This window comes from Notolepis coatsorum, assembly GCF_963971535.1.
Source record: "Notolepis coatsorum genome assembly, chromosome: 18".
NCBI classification, from domain to species: Eukaryota; Metazoa; Chordata; class Actinopteri; order Aulopiformes; family Paralepididae; genus Notolepis; species Notolepis coatsorum.
The window spans coordinates 31,798,762-31,817,271 of NC_140182.1; the positions used below are offsets into that span (position 1 = coordinate 31,798,762).

The 18,510-nt window shown below is 42.8% G+C and overlaps 1 protein-coding gene across 1 annotated transcript in view; it reads right to left on the minus strand.

Moving 5' to 3' along the window:
• Positions 1 to 18,363, minus strand: part of ldhd (lactate dehydrogenase D) — a 55,008-nt gene extending 36,645 nt beyond the window's left edge. Inside the window, exons 1-5 of the mRNA XM_084335503.1 lie at positions 18,235 to 18,363; positions 17,667 to 17,779; positions 15,468 to 15,609; positions 4,890 to 5,031; positions 2,182 to 2,341 (exon numbers count right to left, since the gene is read on the minus strand). Coding sequence (XP_084191629.1) covers positions 2,182 to 2,341; positions 4,890 to 5,031; positions 15,468 to 15,609; positions 17,667 to 17,779; positions 18,235 to 18,333 — 656 coding nt within the window. The 5' untranslated portion in view covers positions 18,334 to 18,363. The remainder of the gene's footprint in view (positions 1 to 2,181; positions 2,342 to 4,889; positions 5,032 to 15,467; positions 15,610 to 17,666; positions 17,780 to 18,234) is intronic.
• Positions 18,364 to 18,510: the final 147 nt, after the last annotated feature.

An 18,510-nucleotide genomic window follows, 5' to 3' on the forward strand; every position in this document is an offset into this window, starting at 1 on the left:
GGGTCCGGGTCGTTGTAAACAGCGACTCCTACAGTTCGGTCGGGGCTCCTGCTCAGCGCGGATAGGATCTAAGGGGGGTAGTGTGACCCTTCCACACGTTGCACCCTCTCAGTGAGAGTCCGCGCTGCCAGGTGAAAAGAAGCAGTTGATTGGCTAGACGTGTGTCGGAGGAAGCACGTCGTGATAGCCTCCACTCTCCCAGACCGACTGTAGGGGGTAAGTGCGCAGCGACCAGGAAGGGGATTGGGAATTGGCATAACGACTAACATTGGGATGGGAGAAAATCGGAGGAAAAAGGATTAGATTAGATTAGATTAAAAAGATTAAGAAAAAGATTAAAAAAAGAAAAAGAAAAAAATGTCCAGTTCGCAAAATTCTAATCTCATACGGTATGTATACAGACTTCCTCAGAAGGCTGAGATCCTTCAACGTCTGTACAAGGATGTCGAGGACGTTCTAAGAGTCGCTGGTGGCGGGCGCCTTCTTGTACGCTGTGGCCTGCTGGGGCAGCGGACTGAGAGCGGGGGGCACAACCAGGCTGGATGAGCTGGTCAGGAAGGCCTGTAACGTGGTAGGGGTGGAGCTGGACTCTCTAGCGAGGGTGGCGGAGAGGACGAGCCTTGCTAAGCTCCAGGCCATCAGGGACAACCCCTCCCACCCAGTATACACAGACTTGGCTGACAGGATGAGCATGTTCAGTGCTAGACTAACACTCCTGAGATGTACAGTAGCACTGAACGGCACAGGAAGTCCTTCATTCCGACAGCCATCAGACTATACAATGCATCACTGTGCCTCACTGCATCACTGAGCACAGGGTGACAGTTACCATCTTCCTGGACTTTTACTTTTAAAACAACACTGTTCAATATTACACTTAGTGTAGACTTCTGTATATGTTACTGTATATTTTACAATATTTACCATTACACTTACTGTACACTTACTGTAGACTTCTGTATATTTTATATTAGAATGTGTATAACAACACTGTTCAATACTACACTTCCTGTACACTTACTGTATATTTCTGTATATTTTACTGTATATTTTATATTAGAATGTATAAACATAACATAGGAAATGTATATCCCGGAGCTGGGTATTTTTATTCTTAGGCTTATTTTATTCTTCATTCGTGACTTTTTTTTCTGTCTCCCTAAATGTTTACTGTTTACTGTGAGCGATTGTTAGTGCCAAATTTCCCTCGGGATGAATAAAGTATTTATATTCTATTATATTGTATACACCTGACAAAAAAAATCGTATTTCAAAAACGTACAAAAAAGGTTTGAAGGAACATCTGATTACTATATTGTAACAGTGTATTGTAGCTTGTGTATTGTAATCAGTGTATTGTATTATAACTACCGGTACTTGTGCACTCATGTATTTACTTTCACACACTCTCACTCTCACACACACACTTCCTCATACTTACTTCTTACTCTCACACACTCCCACAAGGTCCTTACATTGATCTTGTTTTCCAACTTGCTCTTCCTGCACTGTATATATTTTGTACTTTACAGTTGTAGTTATTGTGTTGTTGTCTTTCTTTATCTTGTTTCTAGTGGTGGGACTCGATACATTTTTTTTATCGAATTAATTTGAGACTTTATAGTTAATTAATCTAAATTAATCACATTTTAATCGCATATCAATATTTGATGCGAAAAGCTAAATTGTTCAATTCAAATGAATTTTGGTATACGAGTGAATCAATGAATATACATTATACATATGTGTAAGCAGCAAAATCCTGTATTAGCTACTACGCAGACCAACAGATGAATGCAATTTTAACAAAGTGCAGCAATTTTAGGAATAATATATATAGTGCAAAGGACCTTTTGTAAACTCAAGCACTTTCGAGGTAAAAGCAAAACCCAGTACTTTCAAGTACATTCCAGAACAGTTGACCATTGGAAAAAGAAAACTCTTGATTGATCTAAATTTCTCTTATTTAAAAATAATCGAAATTAATGCAATAAAGTCCCAGCCCTACTTGTTTCTATACTGTGCGAAAAATGGACAGATAGCTGTGCTGCCGCCTCAGTGTTCCTCCATCCAAGTAGAGGTGACATTCTATTCTCTCCTCCGCTGTCAAAAGACACATAAACGCAAGACGGAGGACTTCTCCAATGTCACTGTGTGGTGCTTGTTGTTCTGCGGTCCTACCGGGGTCGCCGGCCCTTGCCGGCAGTGTGTATGATGGTTCCGTCGGCCAGCACCACCTCCAGGTTCAGGACGTTTTCTCTCATGGTGCCATAACGCACCGCGTTGGTGCCGGACGCGCTGGTCGCGGCCATCCCACACAGAGACGCATCTGCACCCGGGTCTGCGGGAAGAACATTATTTTAGGATTTTATGGCAATTTTGAGATTTTTTTATATATTGCTTCCTTAACTCATTGGGGGCCAACAGCGCCAGTGCTTTATCCAACGTAGGATAGGACTTACTTGCGAGTGCTTAAAATATATCAAATATAATAGCAATAGATCTAAATAACACGTTGATCGTCAGTGAGTTGCCTCCAGTCAACATGCACGAAACAGATAGTTTTTTCATACATACATTTCCGTTTTATACCGTGATGAATATGAATATATTTCTAGAGCGTTCTGTCTCATCTCAATAAACTCCAGCAAATCGAGCTTCAATGTATTTAGTTAGAAATCGTGCCATTTGTCGCTTGATTTATGAATCAGTTTCAAATAAACGCTAGATTATCGATATTATATGTGTCCTCATCAGTGATGGGAATAACGGCGTTATAAATAACGGCGTTACTAACGGCGTTCTTTTTTCAGTAACAAGTAATCGAACGGATTACTCTTCCAATCTTAATAACGCCGTTACCATTACTGCCAAAAAATGCCGCGCGTTACTATGATTGAAGCAGTTTTCATCAGACAGATCTCTGCGCCAACACACACACACGCCGCGCATCGCCAACACACACACACACACGCGCATCGCAGACACACACACACGCCGCGCATCGCAGAAACACACACACGCCGCGCATCGCAGAAACACACACACACACACACACATCGCCAACAAACAACAACAACATTCTCCCCGCTGATCAAATAAAAAAAAGAAACATACTTTTTCGGACTGATCATCTGAGCTCTTCTCCAGTTAAATCCAAATAATCCTCTGCCATTGTTGTAATATGTCATCTGTTCTCTAGTATTTACTATTTAGTCTTGTGCAGTTAAATCCTCTCTAGAAGGGAAAGTGAAATTTATCAAGCCTATAAATTGTTAAAGGGGCAGTAGGCAATTCATTTACTCTGGATGCCTGAACACAGAATGACACCAGAATCACTGACTACCACGGCAAGCCTATAGAAAATGATTCTATTTAATAATAATAATTATAATAATAATGATCATAAATATAATATATTTTAAAAAAGTAATTACAAAAATGTATTATATTAATAATAATTATTATAAATAATTTTTTTCTGTTGTACCGAACTTGTACCGAACCGTGACCCCAATACCGAGGTACGTACCGAACCGTGGCTTCTGTGTACCGTTACACCCCTAATCTATTGTGTTTGTATTTGTATGATCCACTATATAAACATAGTAATTATAATATCTACATATACATTGCATTTGATTGGAGGCTAGTCTCACTTTGTCCCACAGCAACATTAAAATAGTTTAGATTTGTGTATGTTGTTTATGTAAAAAATGTACTTGAAAGTAACGCAATAGTTACTTTCTGAAGTAACTAGTTACTTTTATAATTTGTAACTGAGTAAGTAATTTAGTTACTTTTTTGAAGAAGTAACTAGTAACTGTAACTAGTTACTTTTTAAAAGTAACTTGCCGAACACTGGTCCTCATGCGCGAACAGAAGCAGGGTCTGAAAAATCGCTTCTCTGTACTTTGGTCGGCGCGAACCTCACACACACACACACACGCTCCGATGGCGGTGAAAGAAACATCTGATTAACCCAAGATTCGTAACATAAAGTCCTTACCTCACATCTGATGTAGTGCAAAAAGATTAATCCAATTCCTGATCACCATTCCAAATATTGATCGCCTTTATTGATCCAACGTTATATGTCCAAAACACATAATCCACGCTGCTCTGAGTGTCTCCAGTCCATCTGTTATAACGATACTGCATGCCCGAGAAGTCAAATCTAGACCGGACTTCTTAGATCAATGCACAGCCCCAGCCAGAGGGATTCCAATGATGTGCAATACCATCCGGGAGACGTTAGGCGGCGGTATTTGCCCTTTGCGAGCTCAGACCCATTCCCAATGATAACGGCAGGCTGGATGGATAAAAAATGAATGGATATAGCTAATAAAATAAATATCGATTAAAACCCGAGATATCTCGGGTCTTGGCGCCCAGAGCATGGCGAGTTAACCCCAGAAATCTCGGGGTTGGCCTCCAAAGGGTGTCTTATTTCAAACTAGTAGCAATAAAATATCGAAAACACACAATTAGTTGTTTATTTTACTTAATTCTGTCCGATTGTGTCCATAAATCACAATTAAAATACAGAAATTGGAGGGCGTTTTCTCAAAATTTAGTTTTTATGTGTTTTTCTTAGATGCAAGAGATGAAATATCCATTTCCCTAGCACTTACACACACCATAATTTCCACATTTCTTCCTATCTATACCCTGCTTCTTTTTACAGAGGGGTTTGTTGATATATCATTCATAGCCTGATTTATAGTACATTTATACCAAAAGACTTGGCGAAAAATCTTTCTGGACAAAAGTTCATTGTGTTATGTGTCAACATAATGAAACAAAAATATAACAATTATAATACATTTTACTTAACAAACTGGGAAAGTTTCATAGTGATATCTATACAAAAATGTTGAGTGACTGACCAACAGGAAACCAGAGGCCGGTGTCTCGCAGGTAGGCGTTGATGGCCTTGCGTGTCACCCCAGGCTCCACTGTCACATCAAAGTCCTCCTCGTGGACATCCAGCACCTGGTCCATCTTCCTCAGACTGAAACACACACCGCCCTGGAACAGAGACGTGGGCTCACGCTATGACTGCTGTTCAATTCTATTCAATTTGAGTTAAGTTCTGTTCAATTTAATTGCATTTATTTTAATTGAATTTACGAGGCCAGGACGACAGTAGAAACAATTAAACAATAAAATAACAGAAAATATCCAATCAACAATAGTCAACAACTAAAGTAACACATCCCGTGCAGAAGAACTATGTAGTGTAGTTTTGTGTGGGCTAACACAAAAGCACTCACATTCACCTACACTCATTTTGCCAAGCTAAACCCAGTGTAAATTACAGTATAGGTTTGTCTTATGCCAGTATTTACAAACATTGGCATAAGAGACATGCATAAAGAAACATGTCTAGTATTCATATATGTACAGTACATCTATATAAGTTGTTGTTGTTGTTACTCATTTATTTATTTAGTGTGTGTGTGTGTGTGTGTGTGTGTGTGTGTGTGTGTGTGTGTGTGTGTGTGTGTGTGTGTGTGTGTGTGTGTGTGTGTGTGTGTGTGTGTGTGTGTGTGTGTGTGTGTGCGTCTGCGTGTGCGTGTGTGTGTGTTGGTGCTGTCAGTTTGTTTACATTTGGCTTACGGATTGGACCTTTAGATAACTAAACCTAAAGATAGCCCCTTTACTAATGAGGCCCAGACAACAATCTTCAACGCTTGACAAGCATTGATATTATTTTAATTCAAGTTTGCATATTTGATATTAAAGATAGTATTAAGCTGTTGAAGATAAAGGTAGCTAGCAGCTGTGTGTTTATGAGGACCCCATGAAAACATTGATCATCATCACACTCACACCCACCCCTGCCCACAACAAAGAGGAAGGGGCTGTCCCAATGTGCACAATTGATCACACTTACATGCTTGCGGCACTTGGCATGTGTGTTCATGTGCTTAGTGTAAGTGCGCATGTGTAGACCTATTCCACTTCCCTAATAATCAAAAGTACAGTGCACTTGATGGAACCCACATGACATGCAGAAATGTCAATGCAAAGATGCAAATGTTCTCATGTTCATGATATCGTAATATCACGATTGGTAGTGTTAATGTGAATATAATGTTTTATTTAATTTTTTATTTAACCTTTATTTAACCAGGTAAGTCATTAAGAACAAATTCTTATTTACAATGGCGACCTGGCAAAAGGCACAGCCTTTTGAGGGATAGGGGGCAGGGGGTAAAATAAATACAAAGTTAAAACAGAACAAGATTAAAACAAGTTAAAACATGGTAAGACAAACCTTAAAAGCTGATTTGGAGATGACATCTTTTGTAACTTGTTCCAGTCTGTGGGCACGGCAGACTGAAATGCTGATTGACCAATTACTGAGTGTGTTTTGGGGATTTTCAGCAATTTCAACAAACTACACAGTTTTATAGGGATGGCCAGTTTAGAGAGGAATATAAAGTGCAGTGGTGAGTTCTGAAAGGGTGTGTAAGGATGGCCAGTTTAGAGAGGAATATAAAGTGCAGTGGTGAGTTCTGAAAGGGTCATTTTTAGCAAAAGGGATGGCAGAGTGATAGAGAACATCAAGTTTCTGCAGAGTAGTTTTGCAAGCAGATCGGTAGATGGTGTCACCATAGTCTAGCATGGGAAGAATTGTCATTTTAACCAGAGTGAGTCAAGCAGAAAATGTGAAAGAAGAGAGCATCCTGTACAGAAAACCAATTTTTGATTTGACCTTTTCTTCCAACTTGTTAATATGATGGGAAGTGTTATCCAGCCATATACAGAGGTGTTTATATTCAGAGATCTACTCTAGGATCATTCCGTTGAGTTTTTTTCTTTTTTTTATTATTTTTTAAACAAACATATAAACAAACATGACAACACACGATAAGATATACAAGCATTAATTACAGTGCATATCCAATGAAATTACCATTTAGTCAAATGTCTTATACAGGATATACCCCTAATACCTGTTATCTAAAAACCTACACACATATGCTCTAGCTCGTACCCCCCCCCCCCCCTCCCGGACCCCCCATTGGATAATCCAACCATTATAACTTGTTCCTAACCAGACATTACCATTATATGCTAGCTTTTATTCTCTCCACCACTTCAAACCACATAGTCATTTTGGATTCATTGAGACCCAAAATTCTTGCTGTAGATATTTCTTGATAAATCACATCGAGATATGTAAGAGTCCAGACCTTCCGGCACATTTTTTCCGGTTGAAACCATTGTGATGCTATCAGCTTTTTAGCCACTGTGATACCGGATAAAACCAATCTCTTTAGCTGTGGAGGTACTGCATGTTCAAAGACATCATTCAGCAGTAATACAGAGGGGTGTACAGGTATATCCAGATCCAAGAGATTTGATAATTGCTGGGTCACTTCTTTCCAAAATATCTTAACTGGTGGGCAGTCCCAGTACATGTGCATAAATGTCCCTTCGTCCCCATTTGTACATAGGGAGCATTTGGAGTCTTGTTTAAGACTCATTTTGTTCAGTCTTATAGGAGTTAAGTATGTCCTGTGAATATAGTTAAGATTCATTTGTTGATGGTCCGGGTTCCTTGATGCAAGTCGTACATTTACCCAGGCCTCTTGCCAGTCAAAGTCTGTCTCCAGGTCTGGTATATCCCTCCTCCAGACTGAGTCTAGATGGAGGGTTTCATACGAGGCCGTTAGTAATTGATGATAAAAATCTGAAACAAAACCTCTCGATGTCTCTCTTTCATAGAAAAAATTTGTGGTATCTGTGGTGTACAATTGGTATCTTTAATGGAACACCGTGAGCTTTCAAACATGCCAATAACTGTGCGTAATAATAGTATGTGGACTTGGTGAGATTACATTTTTTGCGTATTTCATTGAAACTACAAAAACTCTGTTTGTTGAAAACGTCTCCTAATGAGTGTATGCCTTGCTTTTCCCATCTAGGGAATCTTATAGGTTGTTTTCCAATCAAGAGTGCATTGTTATTGTATAAGGGAGTATGATTATGCCATTTATGTGGGATAGAATTTTTTTTTTGTGTTTCACGCCATGTCCTGATCGCATGAGTGATTATGGGGCCAAATTTCCGTTCGCATTGCTTAATTGATAATTTGGTGTATACTATGCCCTTCAGCCTATGTGGAGCTACTATATTTTCTTCTAAATTTCTCCAGGATATTGATGCTTGGGGATCAAACCAAGTTGTTAGTGGTCTTAAAGTGTACGCCTTAAAGTAGTGGTAGAAATCTGGGAATGCCATACCTCCGTCTGCTTTGTTTCTCTGTGCGGTGGATCTTTTTATACGTGGTGGTTTGTTATTCCAAATAAATTTGTATGTGGAGGAGTGTAATTCTTTCCAGTAACCCTTTGGAGGGGGTAACGGTAGCATTGAGCTGAAGAAGTTGATTCTAGGTAGGACGTCCATCTTAACTATTGATATCCGTGCCTGTACTGAGTTTTTAAGTTTTGACCACCTGACAAGGTCGTCTTTGATTTTGTTTTGGATTTTTATGTAATTGTGTTTCACCGTTTGGCTTATGGTAGGGAATATTTCAACTCCCAAACATCTAAAGTGTTTTACCATCTGTATCTCTTTTGGGAGGGTTATATTTCTTTTTGCAGGAGCGTTAAGTGGGAGGAAGGCCGACTTCGGCCAATTTATCCTAAATCCCGATAGATCTCCAAAGTCCTCAATCAGCTTGAGAAGAATTCCGTTGAGTTTTTATATGGGGAGGTGAAATGGGCACAGAGCCCTTTTTACCACATGATCTTGGTCTTGGAGGTTTTCAACATAAGACGTAAGGAGGAGAAGGCCTGTTGGATGCTGTTGAAACTAGATTGTAGCAGCATAAGTACTGCATCTGGAGAGGGGCCAGTGGCGTACAGAATAGTGTCGTCAGCATAAAGATGAATGGAAGAGTCCCCAACAAAGCCGGCTACGTTGTTTATATAATATGGAAAATAGTGTTGGACCTAATCTGGAGCCCTGGGGGCACAACCTTAGTGACAGGGAGGAGCTGTGACAGGAGTTGATCTGAATTAACACTTTGCACCCTATCAGAGAGGTAGTTAGAAAACCATTCATGGGAGTGACCAGAGACCCCACGATACTTCTAAGCCTGTCTACAAGGATGGGGTGATCTACTGTGTCAAAGGCCTTGTCGGCCTAAGTCGATGAATATAGCTGCACAGTGTTGTTTACAGTCGAGGGCAGATGAAACATCATTGATGACTTTATGAGTTCCAGTTAAACAGCCAAAACCACAACGGAAACCAGACTGATCACGAGACAAAATATTGTAAGCATTCAGAAAATCAGTAAGTATTGAGTATTGAGATGGGTCTGTAACAATTTGGGTCAGCCTGATCTCCTCTTTTTGGAAAGGACCTATGTCAGCAAGCTCTGTTGATTTGTCTACAGTTAGCAAGCCCACATCAAGCTTTGCACAGCTATTAATAGCACTGTTGCTACAATACATTTATTTGACATACTGTAGGCACCATGGAACAAATGTTCTAATTCATCAAATTGAGAGCCGAGAACAACAACCTGTTTACCGGTGCTAAGAATACTGCAACTGATGGATACCAGCAGGGCATGAAGTTGACATTAACACCGCCAAATGCAGGTAGAATTCGGCAGTGGCGTCTCTCTCTCTCTCTCTCTCTCTCTCGCCAAACCTTACACTATAAAAACAAACTGGATATTTGGATAGAGTGTGCATGCGTGTGTGTGTGTGATTTTTGGCTGGTGAAAATGCTGAGTGGCTGGTGGCTGGTGATGAGCCAGTGATAGCCAATAATAAAATGAAAGAAGAGCCTCTCATGTAATATTACAGGTTTGTTCTGGCTGGTCTGTGTGCGTGGGGCGACGTGTGCGTGAAGAGCAGTTTAAAGACAAGAAATAAAACGTGCAGTGATATTTGAAGTTTATGTGGGAGCAGCAAAACATCCCGGTTATCAAAGTTTTTGAATTCCGCTCTCAAACCTAAGCCTTGAACTGCTGGTGGGTCCTCCGAGGAAAGTGGGCAAGAGTGTGTTCCAATTGTTTTAAATATCCCCACGCACTTGATACCTACTTGCACACTATAGGCAAAATTAGGTTCCACCTCGCAATACGTCACCAAAGTGGGTAATTAACGCACTCAGCCAAGTGTGAAGAGATTGGATAGGCCAGAAAACGCTTCTCTCTATCTATCTCTCATCACCCCAACAATAGCCTGTTCAAGCTGCTGCGGTCAGGCAAGTGCCTCCGCATACATGCAGCAAGACTCAGCTTCTTCCCCCAGGCCACCAGAACACTGAACAAACACTGATCTCTCCACACACAAGCACACATGAATGAACACACACACACACACATCCTGTGGAGTCCCTCAAGGCTCGGTTCTGGGACCCACACTGTTTAATCTATATATTAATGATTTATGCTCGGTGTCAAATGTATTGAAGTGTGTACTATTTGCTGATGATACTAACATGTTCTGTACTGGGGAGGACATCCAGCAGCTTATGACGGTCTTAACAATAGAAATTAATAAATACAAACTCTGGTTTGATATAAATAAATTATCTTTAAATCTAAATAAAACAAAATGTATGGTGTTTGGAAACCGCCAGATAAGAACAGACATTCAGTTGATAATAGATAATAATAGAATAGAACGAGTATATGAAAATAAATTCCTGTGAGTGATTTTAGACCATAAACTCTGCTGGAAACCCCATATAGAATAATATGAGGGCTAAGATGGCAAAGAGCATCTCAATTATTAGTAAGGTGAGACATGTACTCAATCCCAACTCATTGCACACTCTGTACTGTGCAATGATCTTGCCTTACCTGCATTACTGCACAGAGGTATGGGGTAACACATACAAAACAACCATAAATACATTGACTATCCTACAAAAAAGAGCAATAAGAGTAATAAACAATGCAGGATATCGGGACCACACACACAAACTGTTTCTACAATCACACATTTTGAAGTTCATTGATATGGTAAACTTTAAAACTCTGCAAGTTATGTACAAAGCAAGAAATAACCAATTACCTGTCACGATGGGGTTAGGTTGAATGCAATAATACAGAAAGGGAAGGAATGGAGGAGGCAGAGGCGAGGAGTGAAGCTTGGAGAAGGGTGTTTACTGTAGAATCCAGTGCAATACAAGGAGAATACAGAAACTAAATAACAAACTTCACAATACAAAAACAACAAACACTAAGACTTACTAGAGGGAGAACGGTGCGACACGACGTGGAGGAACAGGGGGAAACTGGAGGAATGTCGCCACAACGAAGGGGAGACAGACAGACACCTAAATACCCCGACTAATTAACAATTAAGAACACCTGGCCAACACAGAATCACAAACAACACCTAGACAATAAGCAAAGAACAACTAAACACAACTAAACACAAAAGCAACTCCTAACAACAGTGCATGACATCACACCAGGGAAGGGAAAGACAACAACAGTACACACCATGACACCACATTAATCATACTATTAATTATTGTTATCACAGTAGTCAGAATGTCCAGTGTACTGGAGCGCACCGATTGTTTGTCACCACTAGAGGGTGGTAGGGCGCCAATGTCAGGCCGAGGGCCAATGTCAGATAGAGGGCATTGCCCAAAGTTAGGTGGAGAGTACTGCCCAATGTTACCATCCTGCCCAGTCAGCCAGGACCGGGCCTAGGATCCTGACAGTGCCCCCCCCTCAACGGGTGGCTTCCAGACACCCGAAAACAACGTCCATAAGCAGGTGAGGGAGGAAGCCGGAACCCCGGAGAGGACCCAGGGAGAGGACCCGAAGACGAGGGACCAGGAGGCTGAACGAAAAACCCAGGAGGGGCATAGCAGCCAGGGGGGTAGAAAACGGGCGCAGATGCCCGGAGAGGGGGGGCGGGGACGGGAACAGAGGCCCGGGGAGGAGGACTGGACCTGGGAACAGAGGTCCGACGAGGGGGGGTGGGGATGGGCACCGAGACCCGGGGAGGGGGGCAGAACCTGAGAACCGAGGCCCGACGAGGAGGGCTGGACCTGGGAAGCGAGGCCCGACGAGGGGGGGTGGGTACAGGTCTAGAAGCCCGGGAAGGGGAGCTGGACCCTGGAGCCGGATCCCGGACGAGAGGCCCTCCAGCCGCCGGACTAGGGACCGGTTCAGGAGAGCCGGAATGGAGGTGCGGCGGCGACGACCCCCGGAGCAGGATCCCACGCAGGCCCCGGCGAAGACCACGGCGAAGACCCCGGCGGAGACCACGGCGAGGACCAGGACGCCGATCACGGCGCAGAGCTGGACCAGACGGGGAGCCAGGATCCGTCGAAGAGCCGGGAGCCGGCACGGCAGCCGGACCAGGTGGAGAGGCCGGGCAGGGCGTGGAGACCGGATCGGTCTCGGCGGCGAGGCGTGGTGTAGGATCCGGGGATGAGGAGCCAGGACCCAGAGCTGAGGCTGGACTGGGCGTGGAAGCTGGACCAGCTGTGGAGGCCTTACTAGCCATACTAGCCTCGGGGGCTAGGCTAACTGTGGGCCCTGGACTCACTGTGGGAACTGTGCTAGCTGAAAATGCCTGGCTAGCTTGGGACATCTGGTCCGTCTCAGGTACTAGGCTCACCCTGAACCTGGAGCCTAGTCTGGCAGTGGAGACTGTGCTAGCTGGAGACATCTGGTCTGTCTCCGCTACCAGGCTCACCCTGAACCTGGAGCCTAGGTTGGCAGTGGGCGTCTGGTTAGCTACTGTAGCGGGGCTAACAGGCGGGGCTGTGCTAACTGGGGACGGCCGGTTAGCTATTGGGACGGGGCTAACGGGCGGAGCTATGTTAGCTGGGGATGCCTGGCTAGCTTGGGACATCTGGTCCGTCTCCGGTACTAGGCTCCCCCTGAACCTGGAGCCTAGTCTGGCAGTGGAGACTGTGCTAGCTGGAGACATCTGGTCTGTCTCAGATACTAGGCTCACCCTGAACCTGGAGCCTAGTCTGGCAGTGGAGACTGTGCTAGCTTGAAACGGCCGGTTAGCTATTGAAACGGAGCTAACGGGCGGAGCTAGGTTAGCTGGGAGTGGCTGGTTAGCTCTTGACACTAAGCTAACCGGCGGAGCTATGTTAGCTGTGGACGTCTGGTTAGCTGTATGAGCGGAGCTAACGGGTAGAGCTGTACCAACTGGGGACGTCTGGCCATCTATAGTGGCGGAGCTAACAGGAGGAGCTGTGCTAACGGGGAACAGCCGGTCAGCAATTGGCACGAAGCTAACGGGCGGAGCTAGGTTAGCTGGGAGTGGCTGGTTAGCTATTGGCATGAAGCTAACGGGCGGAGCTAGGTTAGCTGGGAGTGGCTGGTTAGCTCTTGACACTAAGCTAACCGGCGGAGCTAGGTTAGCTGTGGATGTCCGACCGGCGATGGACATCCGAGCAACCTCAGCGGCTGTGGGAGGATCTAGGCTGACCGTAAGCCTGAGAACAGTCGGCAGGCTAGCTACACTAGCCTTTGGCTTATGCTTCTCCATGAGGACAGCAACATGTCCAGCCATCTCCCACATCGCCGTCTGCAGTGTCGGATTCTCAGTGGCGACCTGGTCGATCTTCCGGAGTAGGAACCCCCATTTGGCCAGTGAGTAACTCTTCATGTCACCGGCCATCAGGGCCAGGACAACGGTGATGGTATCGCTTGCCTTTCCTGCTGCATTCGTTAATGTTGGTGGCGACATTCTGTCACGATGGGGTTAGGTTGAATGCAATAATACAGAAAGGGAAGGAATGGAGGAGGCAGAGGCGAGGAGTGAAGCTTGGAGAAGGGTGTTTACTGTAGAATCCAGTGCAATACAAGGAGAATACAGAAACTAAATAACAAACTTCACAATACAAAAACAACAAACACTAAGACTTACTAGAGGGAGAACGGTGCGACACGACGTGGAGGAACAGGGGGAAACTGGAGGAATGTCGCCACAACGAAGGGGAGACAGACAGACACCTAAATACCCTGACTAATTAACAATTAAGAACACCTGGCCAACACAGAATCACAAACAACACCTAGACAATAAGCAAAGAACAACTAAACACAACTAAACACAAAAGCAACTCCTAACAACCCAAAACAGTGCATGACATCACACCAGGGAAGGGAAAGACAACAACAGTACACACCATGACACCACATTAATCATACTATTAATTATTGTTATCACAGTAGTCAGGATGTCCAGTGTACTGGAGCGCACCGATTGTTTGTCACCACTAGAGGGTGGTAGGGCGCCAATGTCAGGCCGAGGGCCAATGTCAGATAGAGGGCATTGCCCAAAGTTAGGTGGAGAGTACTGCCCAATGTTACCATCCTGCCCAGTCCAGCCAGGACCGGGCCTAGGATCCTGACAATTACCGGTAAATGTAAGAAGCAAATTTCTGGATAAAGAGGACCATTGAACTTCAAAAAACCTGTGATGAAAACCAACCTGAAAATAATGTGTATCTCCTCTTACGGAGCCACCCTGTGGAATGGGCTAGACTCAGAGGATGAACAAAAATATTGTGAAAACATAAATCAATTCAAATCTAGACTAAAAAAATCTATTTTTGATAGGTACAGAAGGGAAGAGCTTTAATTGCATATTAATAAAAAAAGAAATACGTATGATACTGTATTGTACGTTATATCATATTACATTATATAATCATATTATAATAAATTTTTATATTATATTGAACTATATTTGCAGTATATGCTATTATATTATGGTACTATATTGTATATATCATGTACTATATATCTCACATCACATTATATATGTGTTGTATACACTATTATGTACTATATACTATTATATACTGCAGTATACTGTAATGTGTACTGTAATGTGTACTATATGTGTGTACTGTAATGTGTCCTATATGTATGTACTATGTATGTATGTAAATGAAAAAACAAAAAGAAAAGAAACGTAAGTCTTCAGGGGTAGGGCCCGACAAGCCTAGTGCTTCTCCCTAGCCCTTTTCGGACAATTGGACAATGCTGCAATAGCAGCTGGTAAAACGTTGACGATTAATGGAATGACCGTTGTTATGTGTCCAAAGCCCGAAAAAAGAAATAACTGAACTGAACTGAACACACCTCACATCCTGCCCTCTCTCACACACAAACACTTTAGGAACAAGCAACGGTCACTTTAAAAAACATAACTGTATGTTTTTGTATAGTTGGTATAGTATATAGTACATATAGTATAACTGTATATTGTATAGTTGTGTATATAGGACTCATTACCTTTCATTCGTAAGCTTATAGCATTGTATTGTATTTTATCTTAGTACCTTTTATCATGAATATTTTATTATCTATTCTATTTTATTCTACTATTATTGTATTTTTTTTTTTTTGCACAATCAAGGCGGGCATGGCCACCTTCATTTCACTACATGTCTTGTGTATGTATGTGACGAATAAATCTTGTATCTCTCTCTCACCTTCAGGGCTCCCACCCCTCCCTCTAGGCCAGTCCCTGTGCCAAAAGGGATGATGGGGAGGCGGTGGTGATGGCAGATCTTGGCGAGGGCGCTGACCTCCTCCACTGAGTGAGGAAACACCACTACGTCTGGGGGGCGACAGCTGAGGGAGACAGCACAGCCAGGCGGTAAGGATCACAGCTGGTTGAAGAGCAAGACATTTATATCAATAATAATCACAAGTCCCTCCTCCCCACCCCCCCCCCCCCCGATATTGATATCACAACATCTACTTACGTCTGTATTCAGGCTGTATGAATTATATTTTTTACTTGTGACCCGTTTGAAAAAGTACAGTTCTATTATTCCTCAATGAAACACTTAAAGTAAACCTATATTATTCTATCTAATTGGGAGGGAAACAAAATGCCTATTTTACATTTTACATTTACATTTAGTCATTTAGCTGACGCTTTTATCCAAAGCGACTTACATGTTCTGTACGACAAGCCATCAGGAAGGGCACAACTCTATCAGCTGAGCAACAATGTTCATCAAAGTGTTGAGTTTTGTATGGAGGCTTCAAGATTCTGGTGAGAGCCAAGCCAGAGTGGAAGTCGGGAGGTGCAGAGCAGGACCTGGAGTGGTGCCAAGACCAAACAGCTGACCGCAGCCGACCAGAGGCCTCTCCCGATTTCTCACGGGGGAATCCAGCTTGTTTCAAACTTAATGTGAGTTGGCTCTTTAAACTCTACTTTCATTATCTCACACCCGGCAGGGGGGATGACTAAAAGGCTAATTCAGGCCAGCAGGGTAATGATGCTTTGTGAAGGCATTTATCATATGAGTCATGTCGGTCGCCGTCACTGATGTGAAAGAGTTCTCTCTCCTGATTGGATAAAGTGAGAATGAGATACCAGAACATTTATTTTCTGTTTACTGCAGAGCGGAGGGACTCGGAGACCCATGTTACTGACAAAAACACTAACCTAAGGTCCTTGACCTGGCATATCGCACAGCAAAGGGAACGGCTCCCGCCTACCTCCGGTCAGTGGTCTCTAACTACACACCCTCAAGACCCCTCCACTCTACATCCTCTGGCCGCCTCAGACCTACTCCTATCCGAGCTCCGGGAGGGTCATCAAAGAGAAGCCGGTCCTCGCTCCACAATGGTGGAATGAACTTCCCACCAGTTAGGAAACCCAACCAATCTTTCGCCGTTGACTAAAAACACACTTCTTCAATCAATATCTGTACGAAAAAAATAAACTAACCGTCTTATACTATCATGCACTCTTCCTACTATACTAATATGTCTTTACTACTATGCACTCAACATACACTGCAGCACCCAAGTTCCAGCACTGATGAACATTGTAAACTCAGCTGAAATAATTGTACCCTTCCTGCTGATTTGTCGTACAGAACTTGTAAGTCGTTTTGGATAAAAGCGTTCAGCTAAATGACAAAATGTAAATGTAAATATATCAGTGATGGCTATTGGAATGTAGAGATATTATTTTAACATGTAGGCCACTTATTTTAACAGAAAAATACCACTTACAGCACCGTTAAGTAACTGTGTAAAGTCATCGTTCGGTGGTGTGAAAAGGCAAAAGCTGTGTAGAAGCAGTGTTGTAGTACTCAAGTCCGAGTTCTGGACTGATTTTCAGTCATCTTTTTGGACTCGAGCATCGACTGCATTCGGACTCGGAAGGTGCAGAGGAGGACTCTGACTTGTTAATTGATAAAATAGTTTGAATTTTTTTTGTAATATGCCCTAATCATTTGACATACGATATTGATGGCTAGTGCATTTGTTTGGCTATTGTGTCACAAAGTAAATGAACTCCCTTTGAAATGGTGACCGCTGTGTCATTTTATGTTTAATGTAGACATTTTTTTATTTGTATGTCAGCTCTTTGACTGCCAGAGTGGAGTGGACACAACCTTGATGACTTGGACTCGGACTTGGACTAGGGTAATGGGGACTCGACTCTGGCTCCTCTTTGGTCACTCGGACTTGGACTCAAACACTGGGGACTCGAGACTCGACTTGGACTTGAGATTTAGTGACTCGACTACAACACTGTGTAGAAGTGCGTTGCCACACAGCAGGATACTCCCCATGGTGCATGGACATTTACGAGCCACTGTGTGAGGATTTATGAGGAGAGGGTGAAAAAAGAGACAGAAAGAGAGACAGAGAGAAAGAGTGACCTGTGAATAGACTCGTCTCTGCCGTGCTGCTCTCTCACAGCCTCTCCCAGAGACACACTGTCCTCTCCACACACCGCTCTGAACGAAGAGACCACCCTCTCCAGACCACCGCTCTGTACAGGAACACACACACAATGTTCTGCTTTTCTACCGTATCCATAGCATATCATGTATTTTATATATAGATAAGTAAATATAGATATAAAGGTAGATATATAGATAGATAGATAGATAGATAGATAGATAGATAGATAGATAGATAGATAGATAGATAGATAGATAGATAGATATAGAAAAGCTGAACATTTAGAAGAATAACAACCTAGTTTTATTCAATGTGTTTGTATTATTATTGTAATTATTTTCTTCATAAAAAACAGATTTGTTATAAAGGTATTGTAGGGGGGTGATCTGTATTATCCTCTTTGGTCTTGGTAGTTGGTACCAAATTGATCTCTACAGTATATGACACCATAGTTATAGACATATATAATAATGTTTATTATGAAGGTCAGTGATAGTAAATGTACTGTAGCCTACAGATGGCTGCTACGTGCAGCATACTTACTGTTGCATGATCATTCTTTACATTGCGATACTGCATGAGACGAGACGGCGACAGGTGAGCGAGGACACGTCGCGTCGGCCTCATCAATGCATAGGACATTGTCGCACCGAAGACCTTATTAGAGGCACTTACATTATCAGCCGTGTTAACAATTACAATAACAACTTCACATGTACTTAAATCATAATGTACTTCCGGTGTTTCGGACACAGATTTGCTAAGGAACACCCTCTCTTTTTGACCAGAAGGTGGTGCTGCAACTCCAAGCAAGAGCAA